A 15,549-nucleotide genomic window follows, 5' to 3' on the forward strand; every position below is an offset into this window, starting at 1 on the left:
GGCATGTATGCATACACGGGCACTCACACATAACGCCACAAGCGTGTAGCTGACGCACACGTGAGCATGCACGGAGTTAGGCCTTGGCATGCACACCCATGAACACAAACACACACACACAACAAACACACATTCTGTCTCTCTCTCTTTCTCTCTTTAATATCTTTGATTTCTGTTATTGTTTCTCTCTGTGGGTTTGGTGTCCTCATCCATCTTTCATCCTTGTATGGCCTAATCGGTGCTAATCTATCGATCTGTGTCTCTATCTCACTTCAAAACATTCTCAATGAAACACACAAACGCGCACGCACGAATCGTCTCTGTGTCGGTCTCCCGTGATCCTCCCCTCCAGCTTTCACACTGTTTAACCTTTTACCTCTCTGCCAATCCCTCTTGTCTATCTCTCCCTCCGTCTGTTCTGCGTATCAATACATCACCAAACATCTTTATCCTTTATTCTGTCCTGCTCGCCATCTCTCTTTTTCTCTTATGTATAGTCTACCCACACCCTCCTCTCTATTACCTTTCTGCTTCATCCTGCCGTCCTCCCTCTGCCTGGCCAGATAACGCCCATCATCGTTCCTCCATCTCCGTCTGCCTATTGCTCCCCGTCCCGCCCCCCCCGCTAAGCTCTTTTTATCATCTTTCGGTGTTTCTTTTGTACAGCCCAGACTGTGTGTAGATACCATATGTGTTCCGCTGTGGCTACAAGGTTGGAGGAGGTTGAAGAATATAGGATGTGGGTTGAGGTCGGGGAGATGGAGAGGGAGGAGGAGGTGTGAGCTGAGGTTAGGGCAGGGGGCTGGGGGCTGAGGGCGGGGGGCTGGGTCTGAGGGCGGGGGGCTGGGGGCTGGGGGCTGGATCTGAGGGCGGGGGGCTGGGGCTGGGGCTGGGGCTGGGGCTGGGGCTGGGGTTCGAGGATTGGCTGTTTTAGGATACTTGGTTGAGCCACAGCCCCTGTATTATGTTAGGTCTGAACTAGGAGCTGTGGACTAAGTTTGGGGCTTGTACTACAAGCTAGAGAGAGGGACTAGGACTAGTCTGGTCTGTGCTCTGTCTCTGTGACGCAAGACCCATGAGCTAAATTCGGTGTGACACGAAAGGTTAGACGCTGATAGAAGAGTACTTTAATTAAGACACTATCTCTCCCCTTCCTCCTTCTGCTCCTTCCTTTCCTCCGCCCTCCATCTCATGCTTCAATTGGGCCTGCTTTTGTTCACTCAGCTGAAATAATTGGAAACCCAGCGTGGTGTTGGTTATTGTCATATTTTTCTGCAGAGCCACAAACTCATTTAACCTGACTCCCCCCCACACACACACTGCGCCCCCCCCCCCCTACACACACACACACACACATACACACCTCCTTCCTCCATCACTTCCTCCACCTCCTTCTTTCAGTCTTTTTGTCTCTCTGCATCTTTCCCTCTCCTTATCAGCCTTTTATGTCGAGGCTGTCGCCTTCCCTCTCTGCTCTCTTCCTTCTCATCAATCACGCCCATTTTACTCTTCCCCTGTGCCGCTCTCTCTTCCTCCGTTTCTGCTGCCCACCCATCTCTCTTTGATGCCCCCCCCTCTCTGTCTGGGTTCGTTACCGTCTCGCTTGTGATTGGTTTTATGTTTTCCCTCTTTCTTTTGCTCTTTTTCTTTCTTTCTTTCTTTCTTTCTTTCTTTCTTTCTTTCATTCTCTCTCTCTCTCTCTCTCTCTCTCTCTCTCTCTCTCTCTCTCTCTCTCTCTCTCTCTCTCTCAGCTTTCAGGTCAGAACAGGGCAATGTTAAGAGCTAAATGTATTCAACTCATACCACACTTTCTTTCCTCCCCTCTGCCTCTCCTTCTGTTTTCTCCTTCTTCCCTTCCCTCCTCCTTCTCTCCCTTCTTCATTCTCCGTCTATTGCCCACTACCCTTCCTTCCCTCCCTCCCTCCCTCCTGTTCCGGTCTGCAGGGGTGGTGTCGCAGCAGGACAACGGGAAGACGGTAAGCGTGTCCAACACCATCCGCATCCCCGTGGAGAGAAAAGACAACGGCGCGGCGCTCACCTGCGAGGCGTCCCATCCTGCGCTGCAGGGCCAGAAGAAGACCCGCCACTACCGCCTGGATGTTCACTGTGAGCGATAAGATAAACACCCCTCAGCACACACACAACCCTTCCCCAACGGGAGGGCTTAGTTATATACACGTTGTTTAGAGTCAGACCGGCTAGCGCTGCTAGCAGAACAAGAACTCCGAAACGACATGTGTTAAGATAACTCTGGTGGGCGCGCAGATACTATCACGATCAACGTCATAAATTCACCTCATTTCGGCGTACGTTTGCAACATTTGTGACGCCAAACTTCGGTGGCCGCGTACAGCAACTGCGAAGTGACTCAGCCTTAAAGTTTGGTGAGCTCGCCTCAAAACTTAGCAAACATATCTCCAATGCAGCTGTAGCCTCGAATATGAAATGCGTAGCCATCCATAATTTGTGTCAGTGTTTAACGGAGCCCGACACAGTCGGCAGCTGTGGCCGCCGTGGGCCTGTGATGATAACAGGTGTTCCAACTGTTGGGGTATGTCCGCTGGTTGCCGTGGTTGCTGATAGCTCTCCCCCACTCCCCCCCTTCCCCCTCCTGCCCTACCTGCAGTTGCCCCGACGGTGAGAATCGTGCCACCACCTGGAATCCTGCGAGAGGGCGACTCTCTCACCCTTACCTGCTCCATCAGTGGCAACCCACTGTGAGTACAGTATGTGATTGTGTGTAGAAGTCCTATCTTTGTGTGTGTGTGTGTTCAAGCCTATTGATTAACGAGCACACTATTTGGCAACTTTGTGCCTGCCAGAAGTCCCAGCTTTATGGAGTATATAGAGGGATATTTGGCTTTGGCTGTCTAAGCCACTCCGGGTGGTGTGTGTGTGTGTGTGTGCGGGTAAGGAAAGCTGCTCAGTAAGATCTCCATTAAGACCAGTGTGGATTGATGTGTGCATCCTTGTGTGCGTATATATACTGTGTGTGTGTGTGTGTGTGTTATGGGTACTAAAGCCTTCTGGTGAAGCGCCCACCATACCCAGGGAACAGGGGCTGAAGAGACAGAGGCTGGGGCCCCAGTCCAGATAAGTAACGGGCGGTTGGGGACACGGTGACATGGGGGCCCTGAGAGATGGTGTCCAGCTCCGACCTGCTGGACCCTGACACGCTCTCATCACACGCTGGACTGACCACGCGCGCCCCAGCCGCCCCTCTCCCACCCCTCTCCCACCCCTCCCTGACCGTTAGCCACCAATTATACGCTGCCTGCCTTTGTTGGAGGGGTGTGCGTATTGGTTTGTGTGTAGGGTGGGTGTGTGTGTAGGGTGTGTGTGTGTGTGTGTTTGTGTTTTATTAGCGTGTTTCCCAGGGATTAGAGAGCCAGATGAGCTGGGATTGTAATGGGGCCAGGGTGAGATGAGGGATGAGTCAGACCTCCAGTGGAGCACTGGGGCCACGCGGGCTTTCACCCCTCAACACACACACACACACACACACACACACTGACTCACAAACATGCCAAGAGCTTTGTTCACCAGGGTGTAGGAGTGTGTGTGTGTGTGTTCTTGCTACTTTAATCTCTTGGCTCATTCACCTTCTGTCTCTTTCTCTTTGTCTCTCTCATACCATATTCTCTTTCTCTCCCTCTCATCGGTCTCCATTTAAATCTCCCCGCACCCTCTCTCTCTTTCTCATTCCTTTCTCTCCTACAGCTCTGTCGATGAATCCCTTCATCATCATTTCTGACATTGATCACCTCCCTCCTTCTAGTTCTCCTCCTCTCTTTGTGTCTTTTTGTCATTTCTGTCCCTGATGTTCTTTGCTCACATCCCTCCATCCCCCCCCCCTCTCTCTCTCTCTCTCTCTAACTCTCTCTCTCTCTCTCTCTCTCTCTCTCTCTCTCTCTCTCTCTCTCTCTCTCTCTCCCTCCCCCCTCTCTCTCTCCCCCCCCTCTCTCTCTCCCCCCCCCTCTCTCTCTCTCCCCCTCTCTCTCTCTCCCCCCCACACTTATTTCCCTGTCTTTCTCTCACTTTAACGATCTCCTCGTCTCTCTCATTCTGCAGGCCAAGAAACATCCAGTGGTCAAGGATTAACGAAACCTTACCGGAGAGGGCGGAGCTCTCTGGCCCCACCTTACAGATCTCTCGTCTCAGCCAATCACACAACGGCACCTACATGTGCCAGGCCCAGAACAATTACGGCCGCGCCGCCGACCACTACACGCTCCTGGTCTACGGTGAGTTGCCGCGGCAACCAACCCCTGTGGCCGAAACGGCTATCACGGGGGTTGGGAAAGAATGTGCGCCCGGGTACATATCAGCTCCGAGCTTCGCCGCGACTCCAGATCACCGCTTCGGAGAACTGAAAGGTCAGAGGGGGTCGGAGGTCACCTCCCCAAAGGCGCCGGGATTCTTCCCGTCGGAAGCCGTGCCGGTGTTTCCATAGCAACAGCAGGATTCTCCTGCCAGTCGTCTTGCTGGTCCTGCTGAGTCAGCTGTCGTGTCACCGCCGGCAACAGAGTTGCCTCGCAGCTGCCTCGCGGCCGCCTCGCAGCCCGGTCCTGAGCCCCAGGCTTCTGTTCAGCGGTGCAGCCCTCTCCGGCTCCGCCTCTTTGGCTCCGCCTCTTAGGCTCCGCTCGGTCGATGTGATCCCTCCGAGAGAGTCGTTTGCGTCAGGAGAACTGGAGAAATGATCATCGATTCGTCCATTAAGTTGATGCGATGATGATGAGAGGAGGCTATAGCATGAAGGTTCACGGTTTATCGTCTCTAACCCCTAAACAAGGGTTGTTACCAGCCACCAGTCCGTAAGAGAGTCCTGACCGAGGTTTGGACGTGAAACCACGTACGATCTCATAGCCATGTGACACCCTGGCTTGCTCGTACCCCCAGCCGGAAACGCCTTGTTGCCCTCCGCTGCCCCCCTGGGGTCAGGGCCTGTCACTGCATGCCTTCTAGGAGGGAACTTGCTATCAGAGAGAGAGGAGGAGGTGGAGGAACAGAAGGGAGGGGACGTTATTCGTTGCATAAGATTTTCCCAATTTTTTTGACTGCTCCCTCTTATCTTGTAGAGACACACACACACACACACACACACACACACACACACAAACACCACACAGACGCCTGTGTGCGTCTGTGTCCCAGGCAGCGGGCATCAAACGCGGCGTGTGACCCTCCGTGGAAGGAGCAGGTGGGGGGGGGGGGTGTCACCTTTCATCTCGCCTCGGCCGCCACCGCCAGCTCCCCGCATCGCTTCTCCCCGCGCCAGGAGGTTAGACATGGCTGGCTTTGAAGTGCAGCAACGCCTCCTCACAAAATGGCCTCCCAGTATCCTCCTCGGGTCTCCTGTTTTTCTCCTTGCTTTTTACCGGCTGTCTTTTTTTTTTAATTTTCTTCCTTTCCATCTGTCAGTTCTTCCATTTCACCTATTTTTCTCTCCTGTTCTCAACCTATACGGTCACCTGACCTCCTCTTTTTGTTCGAAGCCGTCGTGTCCTTGAATTTGGCCCTTTTCTCTCGGTTTACCTGCTCGTTTTGAGATGCATCTATGCCTCCTCCTGTCCATCACCTTCCTGTTCTCCCCTCTGGTCTCTCTCTCTCCTTCCTGTCCATCACCTCCCTGCTCTCCCCTCTGGTCTCTCTCACTCCTTCCTGTCCGTCTCCTCCCTGCTCTCTCCTCTGGTCTCTCTCACTCCTTCCTGTCCGTCTCCTCCCTGCTCTCCCCTCTGGTCTCTCTCTCTCCTTCCTGTCCGTCTCCTCCCTGCTCTCCCCTCTGGTCTCTCTCTCTCCTTCCTGTCCGTCTCCTCCCTGCTCTCCCCTCTGGTCTCTCTCTCTCCTTCCTGTCCGTCTCCTCCCTGCTCTCCCCTCTGGTCTCTCTCACTCCTTCCTGTCCGTCTCCTCCCTGCTCTCCCCTCTGGTCTCTCTCACTCCTTCCTGTCCGTCTCCTCCCTGCTCTCCCCTCTGGTCTCTCTCACTCCTTCCTGTCCGTCTCCTCCCTGCTCTCCCCTCTGGTCTCTCTCTCTCCTTCCTGTCCGTCTCCTCCCTGCTCTCCCCTCTGGTCTCTCTCTCTCCTTCCTTCTTGCTGTCAGAATCTCTCACCTGCCCTCAGCACTTAGCCCCCTCTGCCCGGTTGCATCGGCGGTCAACGTTCCCCTGAGGTTTCTTCTGTCTGCTGGGGTCCCGGGGCACTGGAAAGGGGGGGGGGGAGGCAGAGAAGGACAGAGAGGAAGGGGGGAGAGAGGGTTGGAGGTCGAAAGCCATGTTAACACTCAGGGCTGTCAATGTCAGATTATCCACTCTTGCCTCTGGAATTCCAAAGATGCACTGGGGGAGGAGGAGGGAGGAGTGTGTGGGGGGGTGGTGACAGGTGAGACCTGGGGAGGAGGAGGGAGGAGTGTGTGGGGGTGGGGGTGACAGGTGAGACCTGGGGAGGAGGAGGGAGGAGTGTGTGGGGGGGTGGGGGTGACAGGTGAGACCTGGGGAGGAGGAGGGAGGAGTGTGTGGGGGGGTGGGGGTGATAGGTGAGACCTGGGGAGGAGGAGGGAGGAGTGTGTGGGGGGGTGGGGGTGACAGGTGAGACCTGGGGAGGAGGAGGGAGGAGTGTGTGGGGGGGTGGGGGTGATAGGTGAGACCTGGGGAGGAGGAGGGAGGAGTGTGTGGGGGGGTGGGGGTGACAGGTGAGACCTGGGGAGGAGGAGGGAGGAGTGTGTGGGGGGGTGGGGGTGATAGGTGAGACCTGGGGAGGAGGAGGGAGGAGTGTGTGGGGGGGTGGGGGTGACAGGTGAGACCTGGGGAGGAGGTGGGAAGGGCAGGGGATTAGGAGACGAGTCAGCAGAACCTGGCAAAACCACCCCTCCTCATATCTCTCTCTCCCAGTGCTATCTTTCTTACCTCGCGGCTCCCCCCCCCCCCTACCCTCCCGCCCCCCTCAACCTTCGATGAGAGTTATCTCATGTCTGAAACGCACTCGAAGCGCAAAATCAGGGGAAAACACAGACAATTTGTCACAGTTGCTTTTTTCGCTGTGTCAGTTTATGAAGTGGAGTCCAGTTGATAGCTTAAAAGAGCGAGAGAAACAGTAGAACGAGAGGCGGGGGATCTCCCGGGAGTTCAGGGCTTAGCAGGGACGTGATGTATGAAAGCCACGCTGCATTCAGCGCTAGTGTTTGTGTCGTGTGCGGGGCAGGTATTAGAGAGTCAAAAAGATTTGGTGAAAGAGGGTGTGAGTATGAATGCACGTAACTAAATATGTGTGTGCGTCTCTACCTGTCTACAAATGTACATGCATGTGCAAACATCTGTGGGGTCTACTTGTGTAGACAGGTTGTGTGTGTGTGTGTGTGTGTATCTCGCAGCGGTGGGGCTGGGATGCGAGGCTCGCAGCGTGTGTCCCCCAGGGCGTACGCCAGGGAACGCACACTGCCCCTCATGGCTGGATTGGCGGTTGCTCACCGGTACGCTCGGCTGGCTGGTCTCTGCCACCGTCGTTCAGCAGCTAACGCGGCGCGGGGAGGAGAGCGGGACTGATTGTCTGGAGAAAGAAGCCCACAGGGTGCGCCTGTGTAATTGAACGGCGCCGCCACAGTAGGACGGATCGGCCAGCCAATAAAAGCCATTAGAATAGAATTGCGTGTGAGAGTGTGGGAGAAGGAGGGATAGAGAAATGGGCGGGGGGGGGGGGGGGGGGGAGGCTGGTGGTGGTGGAGGAGCATAGTGATGGAAAGATGTTTGGATGTATTTATGGTTCAGGGACGTAGGCGAAAGGCTGTTTTTTAGTGTTGGCACTAATTGGTGGGGAAAACATAGGCCTTCTTCTAATGAAGTGTGTCTGACAGGAAAAACAGGAAGAGAGAGAGACAGAGAGACAGAGAGACAGAGAGAGAGAGAGAGAGAGAGAGAGAGACAGAGAGACAGAGAGACAGAGAGAGAGAGAGAGAGAGAGAGAGAGAGAGAGAGAGAGAGAGAGAGAGGGAGACAGAGAGAGAGAGAGAGAGAGAGAGAGAGAGAGAGAGAGAGAGAGAGAGAGAGAGAGAGAGAGAGAGAGAGAGAGAGAGAGAGAGAGAGACAGAGAGAGAGAGAGAGAGAGAGAGACAGAGAGACAGAGAGAGAGGAGGGGGGGAATAGTGAGCACAGACAAGGTAAAAACACGAATGAAAGATGGTGTTTTTCTAATACATCGTGATGGATCCCCTAGTATGCCAATTTAGTTCACCTCCATTTCTCATTGTGGGTCCAGTCAAATGTAGTTAAGTAGAAGGACTCTAACCAGTGTGTGTGTGTCTGTGTGTGTGTGTGTGTGTGTGTGTGGGGGGGGGGGGGTCGTGTGTGTGCCAGGTTTGAGAAAGACAGAAAAAACATGAGAGTGGCAGGGAGATTGTTATGTGTTTGACATGCACGCACCCAGACTGCTGTTAGCGAGGCCAGCACACTCCGTGTGGGGCGGGCCCGCGTGCTGAGAGCATCAGACTAGCCGCGTCAGGAACGCGCCGCGCCGGCTGTGCGGCCGACAGCGATGAGATGTGAGAGAAATGTCATTATCGAGACCGACGCCGCAGCCCCGGAGGCTCTCTCCGCCCCCTCCCCCGCTCTCTCCCCCCCCTCCCCACGCACGCGTGCGTGTGTGATTGACAACCACACGAAACAACAAACTCTTATTAAATGCCTGAAGGATGAGAGACAAGCCCACTACGCAGCAGTAGGACTAATTAAGCTGGAGAGGGAGGGAGAGTGGGAGACAGAGAAAGATAGAGAAAGAGGGATGGAAGGAGGAATGGTCAGAGAGAGAGGAGGAGAGGGAGGGTGGAAGGGGGCGGCAGAGAGAGGAAGGGGGAGACAGGGGCGGGAGAGAGGGAGGGGAAGGAGAAGGAGAAGAAAAAGAGGAAAATAGTCATAGAGGAAAAAAGAGAAAGCAAAAAGAAAGAGAATGAGAGAGAGAGAGGGCGGCCGAGAGAGCACTTGTGGGGGAATGGAATAAGAAATGGAACGAGGGAATGTGGGAGCCAAATGAAAGGGTGCGTGGGAGAGAGAAAAGGGTGACTGAGGATGAAGGGGGGAGGTTGCCTGTGAGCAAAACGACAGGAGATTTGGGCGCAGAAGGGAAGAGAAGAGAGGGGGATGTTGCAGGAGAGATGGGAAAATGGAGAAGTCATTATTTATGAGCCTCCTTACCAGGATTGGCTGTGAACAGTCCAGAGATATAAATCAGTGTCCAATTAATTAGCAGTCTAACCCTACCCATTAATCCCTATTCCTCAGGTGAGAACGCCCACACACACACACACACACACACTCTCATGCCCACCCATACACATCCCCCACCACTATTAACATCCCCACCCAAGTGCATGTGCACTACAGTAACCTCTATAGTATGTGCATTTCACGCGAACAAAAAGCAAGATCAATGGTGGGCTATAGAGAGGGAGAATGGAGAAGAAGGAGGGGCTCATTTGAGGGGCTTTGGAAGCAAAGAGATGGCTAGCAGACTGGTGAACAGAAAGTAAACAACTCCAGAGGCAGGTGTTTGCGATAACGCTTGTGTGTGGGTTGCAGTTAGACCCTAACCACCGGTGCACCCTGCTGTTTTCAACTGACCATTTGATGAAGTGGGTACGGTAATGGAATCGACACACACATACACACAGAAACACACACACACACGCACAGAAACACACACACACAGAGGGATCATAGTCCAAGCCTTACACACACATTTCCAAACCATGCAATTTCGTACCACTTAACACCCCCCCCAGACAACACCTTGCCCCCTCTCATCGACCTGAGGATCTGAAACCAGAGTCTTAACCCCATGTGCCCGTAACCAGATGGCTGGAGTCAGGTGGCTGAGCGGTTAGGGAATCGTGTTATTAATCAGAAGGTTACCAGTTCGATTCCCGGGCGTGCAAAATGACGTTGTGTCCTTGGGCAAGGCACTTACACCCTACTTGCCTCGGGGAGGAAAGTCCCTGTACTTGCTGTAAGTCGCTCTGGATAGGAGCGTCTGATAAATGACCCTGTCTGATTGCTACCCTGCCGACCGCTGTCATGACGATGCTGCATGTTGCCGTACAAAACCTCTGTGTGTCGCTCTGTGCATCTCTAACATATGTCATGTAGAACTGTAGGTACACTGTGTATATCGCAGTAGGATGTAGCGCTGTGGGGTCCATTCCATTTCAGGTATACTGGTTGAAGAGAAGGAAATGTATGAACTGTGAAAATCGCTGTCGATGATTGATGACAGGTGATTTTCTTTCGCTAAATAGAATTGAAAAAATTATAATAATACACATATATGTATTCAATTTGTAATTGTATCAGCACTGAAATGTCAACATTGATTGTTTTGCTCTAAGTAGAAATGGAATTGAACCCATGGCTTCATTTCACAATGTGCGTGTGGTAGATGATAGTGACTTTAATGTAGATGCATGTGTGTTACCCCTGTGTGTTTGTCTGTAGAAAATGTATCTGTCACTACCATGGCCTCTCCCACCACCCATCTTGACACCCCCCACCCTCTCACCCTCCTCCCGACCCCCAGCTACGCCCCGGACCCCAGAGGTAACGTACCCGCCCTCCCCCCACCCCTCTCTCCTCTTCCTGTCTCCCGTCCTCTCTCCTCCGTGATCAGCGTCCTCTTCAGCCCTGCTCATCCTCACTCCCGTGTCCTCTGTGTGACACGCGCAACCTTCCGCACGCCGTGACCTTCCTTATCACGCTCTGTATACGCGCGTGCAGTGGCTGGCTGTGGCTGGCTGTGGCTCACGCTGCCTACTCAGCGATCGTGTGGTCACATGGTATTGGAGAACACGTGTCGACTGTTAATGGCACAAACCCAAAAGCGTGTGTGTGTGTTGGTGGTGGTGGGGTGGGGGGGGGTGCAGCAAGGGCCAGCAAGCTAACCTTTATGAGATTCCTCATCTGGGCTCGAGGGGCTACAATGACACCACACACACATCTTCTAACACACACAGACACACGCGCTGGCAGAGGAGTCAAGCTGCTTTACCATCTCCTGCTGAGGGAAACGGAGACAGTGATTTTCATCTGAGGCACGCCACCTGGATATCTCTGTCTCTCTCTCTCACACCTTTCTCTTTGTATACACAATGTCTCTCTCTCACCTTTCTCTTTGCAAACGGAATCTCTTTCTCACCTCTCTCTTTTTGTATACGTCTCTCTCACCTGCTCCCCACCCTGATTGATTCTGCCTCACGCCTGCCCTATCTTGGTTTATTCTGTTGTCTGTCTGTTTCTCTCTCTCTTCCTCTCTCTCTCTCTCTTTCTCTCTCTCTCTCTCTCTCTCTCTCTCTCTCTCTCTCTCTCTCTCTCTCTCAGAGAGATCCCAGAGAGAGAGATAAAAGAGAGGGAGGGCATCCCTCCATCTCTCTGACAGTCTTGAGGTAGGCACCCACCGTGCCTTATGTGTGTGGAACTGAGAGAGAGAGAGAGAGAGAGAGAGAGAGAGAGAGAGAGAGAGAGAGAGAGAGAAAGATAGATAGAGACAAAGATAGAGAGAGAGACAGAGAGAGAAAGAGAGAGAGAGAGAGACAGAGAGAGAAAGAGAGAGAGAGAGAGAGAGACAGAGAGACAGAGAGAGAGAGAGAGAGAGAGAGAGAGAGAGAGAGAGAGAGAGAGCACCAGCGTTGAAGGAGAACGCTGAAGGAACATTGGGGAAACGTTGAAACACCGAGCACACTCTCCTGCTGTCACTCACCTCGCTCCGAACACGTCGCTCAGCGGACGGGAGGTGTTTGAGGCCGCGCTCAATGTTTCATCCCTCATGAAATATTGCTTCCATAGACTGTTAGACACACACATGTACGTGCGTGCATGCTAAAACACGTGTTCGCACGCACACACACGCACTCAATCTAAGTTTCACATTGGTTAGCTGTCTTTTCTCCCTGCCTTTTTTTCTTCTTCTCCTCCTCTCTCTGTCTCTCTCTCTCTCTCTCTCTCTCTCTCTCCCTTTCTCTCTCTCCCTCTCTCCCTCTCTCTCTCTGTTTCTCTCTCTCCCTGTCTCTCTCTCTCTCCTTGTCTCTCTCTCTCCCTGTCTCTCCCTGTCTCTCTCTCTCTCTCCATGTCTATGTCTCTCTCTCTGTCTCTGTCCATCTGCGTGCGTTGGGATTGTATTAATGATTCATGTTTTAATTCCGGTCTGTAGAGAATCACAACACAGCCATATCTCCCCTGTCCATACCTGACAGCCAGCACTGTCAAAACACAATCACTAGAGCCCATGGGAATATTTACTTTTTACTTTGTCTGGTATTCTCATACCTAGTACAGTCTCTATATATATATATATATATATATATATATATATATATATATATATATTTGATAAGATGCTAGTGGAGTGGAAATATGAAACTTTGCATTCTAAATGCACCTGCTTGCTATCAATTTATTAGACTCTGCGGTCTTCCTCCAGGGTCTTTGTCACGTTTTCTTTCTGTTTGTCTCTCCGTCTGCCTCGCTCTGTTTCTCTCTCTTCCTGTCTTTCTCTCTTACTGTCTGTTTCTTGTTTTCCCCGTGGCTGTCTCTTTGATGCGGGCATAATAGGGAATCATGGGGGTGGGTGGAGGGGCTGGAACATAACCGTTTTTTTGGACACGACAGTTTCGATAGTTCAACTCAGTTCTGACTTCCTTTTCTGACTTCTCTCCCTCTGTCTCTCCCTCTCTTTTTCACCCTCTAAATTTGGTTTCAGCAAAATCTGGTAATGCCCAGAAATACATATGCTGTGTATTGAAAACGAACATTAACAGTGAATAAATAAGACGTCTGTGTCTGAGGTAACGTCTCCCTGTCTCCCTCCCCTACCGCCCTCCCTACCTTCCCCCCTGTCTCCCTCCCTGTCTCCCTCACCCTACCTCCCCCCCTACCTCCCCCCCTGTCTCCCCCCCTACCTCCCCCCCTGTCTCCCCCCCTGTCCCTCCCCCTACCTCCCTCCGTCTCCCTCCCCCTACCTACCTCCCTGTCTCCCCCCCTACCTCCCCCCCGTCTCCCCCCCTGTCTCCCCCCACCTCCCCCCCTGTCTCCCCCCCTACCTCCCCCCCTACCTCCCCCCCTGTCTCCCCCCCATCCCTCCCCCCCACCTCCCCCCCTGTCTCCCCCCCCATCCCCTCCCCCTCTGTCTCCCCCCCTGTCCCTCCCCCTACCTCCCTCCCTGTCTCCCTCCCTCTACCTACCTCCCTGTCTCCCTCCCCCTACCCTGTCTCCCCCCCTACCTCCCCCCTGTCCCTCCCCCTACCTCCCCCCATACCTCCCCCACTGCCTCCCCCCTGTCTCCCTCCCAGATCCTGGTGCTGTGGTAGAGACTCACAGTGCGGTGCCGTATGCGGTGATCGGGGGCATTCTGGCTCTGTTGGTCTTCACTGTCATCTGTGTGCTCATCATCACAATCTGGTGCTCCGTCCGGCAGAAAGGTAACACACACACACACACACCCACAGTATAGTCATTAATTATAGAGACACACACACAAACTAAGGGCTGATTTAAACATGATGTATCTGTTTTATGAACCTGTTAAAGACAATGTGCCAGGACAAGGAATAACGTTTGGGGGGGGGGGGGAGATAAGAAAGGGATGAGAGAGGGAGAGAGAGGGATGAGAGAGGGAGAGAGAGGGATGAGAGAGGGAGAGAGAGGGATGAGAGAGGGAGAGAGAGGGATGAGAGAGGGAGAGAGAGGGATGAGAGAGGGAGAGAGAGGGATGAGAGAGGGATGAGGAGGGAGAGAGAGGGATGAGAGAGGGAGAGAGAGGGAGAGAGAGGGATGAGAGAGGGAGAGAGAGGGAGAGAGAGGGAGAGAGAGGGAGAGAGAGGGATGAGAGAGGGATGAGAGAGGGATGAGAGAGGGAGAGAGAGGGAGAGAGAGGGATGAGAGAGGGATGAGGAGGGCTTGCCCTGTCCTCCTCCTAGACACAGCTCGGTGATAAACGGCTTTGATCGTGGACCATGGTGGGTAAGAGGGGGGGGTGTTATGTAGGTGTGGCCCTGGTGCTTAATGGTCCTGTACCGTACAGTAGCAGAGTTCGTCCATAAAAAAAGACCGCATTACCCACGTTCCATTTTTAGAGCTTCTGGCAGGCTTCACCCTCGCCCCCCACCCCCACCTCCCTCAGTGCAAGATCCAGGAATAGAAAGAGGGTGGGGCCACAGAGCCACGCCTCTGGCAGGAAACTCTGCCAACTAAAATGGATACCTCAGGACAGCCAATCAGTAAAAAGACCAAGCCATTACAACCAATCAGTGAGTTGAAGAGGCCATTACGGCTCTCTTTTCACCCCGGCTGTCGAATCAAGTCTTGAAGCAGACCAAACCAATCAAAGAGAGCATGTGTGACTGCCTCCCTCTGCTGGAGCGAGCTTAAACAGGATTGGTTGTGACATTCTAACCTGTACTGAACCAGTCCACCAATCACCGCAGAGCAAGAAAGACGAATAGACGATTCGCTTTCTGAGTGACACCAAAATGATACTTCCCTGTTGAACCTAACCTGTCCGCCTCATTCTTTGATGTCTCTCTCTCTCTCTCTCTCTCTCTCTCTCTCTCTCTCTCTCTAACTCTTGACATTTGTTCTTTTTTCTCTCTCCCTTGGCTCCTCTCTGTTCTTCCTCTTCCCTTCCCCGTATCTCTGCTCACCTTTCTTATACTGCCTTAGGCTCTTACCGTACTCAAGAGCCAATACTTAATTGGTACTGACCTAATTATTAGTGGACTAATTATTAATCGCAGGTATGATTTAGTAAAATCACAATGGATGGGTGGAGTCTGATGCATGGCAGAGTGACTACGCTGCTTTTGCCAACTAACCCCCCCCCCTCTCCCCCACCACCATCTATATACACCACCTCTTTTCTCTCTCTTTGTCTCTCTCTCCTTCCTCCTTCCCTCTCTTCATCTCTCCCCCCCTCCAGGTTCGTACCTGACCCATGAGGCCAGTGGGTTGGATGAGCACGGCGAGGTCCAGGAAGCCTTTCTCAACGGCAACGACGCCAGCCAAGGCAAGAAGGAATACCTACTGTAGCCATGCCAACAACCCCCCCCACACCACCACGAGCCAGACGGGGCGGCCTTCTGAATCGACTGTACAGAAATCATATCTACCGCACACCGCCACAACGAGGAACCACCCCGCTCCACTCCAACCACACACACACACGGACAAACACACACACGCGCCCACACACATTGACAAAACAGATAGGGAGAGGGAGAGCGACTGTAGACCAACAAGCCATTATCGACTGTGCCATTTACTGTAATGTGGGTCTGAGATGAAAAGAGAGGGGGTTTGGGGGGGGGGGAAGGAGTAGAGAGGGGCAGGGGGAGAGAGTGAAAGGAGAAGAAGGACAGTCATAATACGGTTATTATTTTGATGGAGCAGGGAGTGCTTACATAAAGGGAAAGAGGGGGAGCATTTTGCACGGAGACCAGCAGGGAGAGACAGGTAGACATCGACTGCCATAAACACAGTGCCTGGAAGAACGGCTTCCATGACGCTCAATCTTAAACTGCCGTG

General features: G+C 53.1%; 1 protein-coding gene across 5 annotated transcripts in view; it reads left to right on the plus strand.

The window, feature by feature from the left end:
- Positions 1 to 15,549, plus strand: part of cadm4 (cell adhesion molecule 4) — an 83,525-nt gene extending 67,976 nt beyond the window's left edge. For 3 of the 5 annotated variants that reach the window (XM_084670802.1, XM_084670827.1, XM_084670796.1), the window contains exons 4-9: positions 1,945 to 2,106; positions 2,627 to 2,717; positions 4,072 to 4,244; positions 10,474 to 10,575; positions 13,320 to 13,448; positions 14,945 to 15,549. In XM_084670802.1, coding sequence (XP_084526928.1) covers positions 1,945 to 2,106; positions 2,627 to 2,717; positions 4,072 to 4,244; positions 10,474 to 10,575; positions 13,320 to 13,448; positions 14,945 to 15,054 — 767 coding nt within the window. In that variant the 3' untranslated portion in view covers positions 15,055 to 15,549. Of the gene's footprint in view, positions 1 to 1,944; positions 2,107 to 2,626; positions 2,718 to 4,071; positions 4,245 to 10,473; positions 10,576 to 13,319; positions 13,449 to 14,688; positions 14,763 to 14,944 lie in introns of all 5 variants that reach the window. The other 2 variants (XM_084670812.1, XM_084670819.1) reach the window with 2 other exon arrangements.

Source organism: Hypomesus nipponensis, chromosome 2, assembly GCF_054491055.1.
Source record: "Hypomesus nipponensis isolate SF chromosome 2, ASM5449105v1, whole genome shotgun sequence".
Taxonomy (NCBI): Eukaryota; Metazoa; Chordata; class Actinopteri; order Osmeriformes; family Osmeridae; genus Hypomesus; species Hypomesus nipponensis.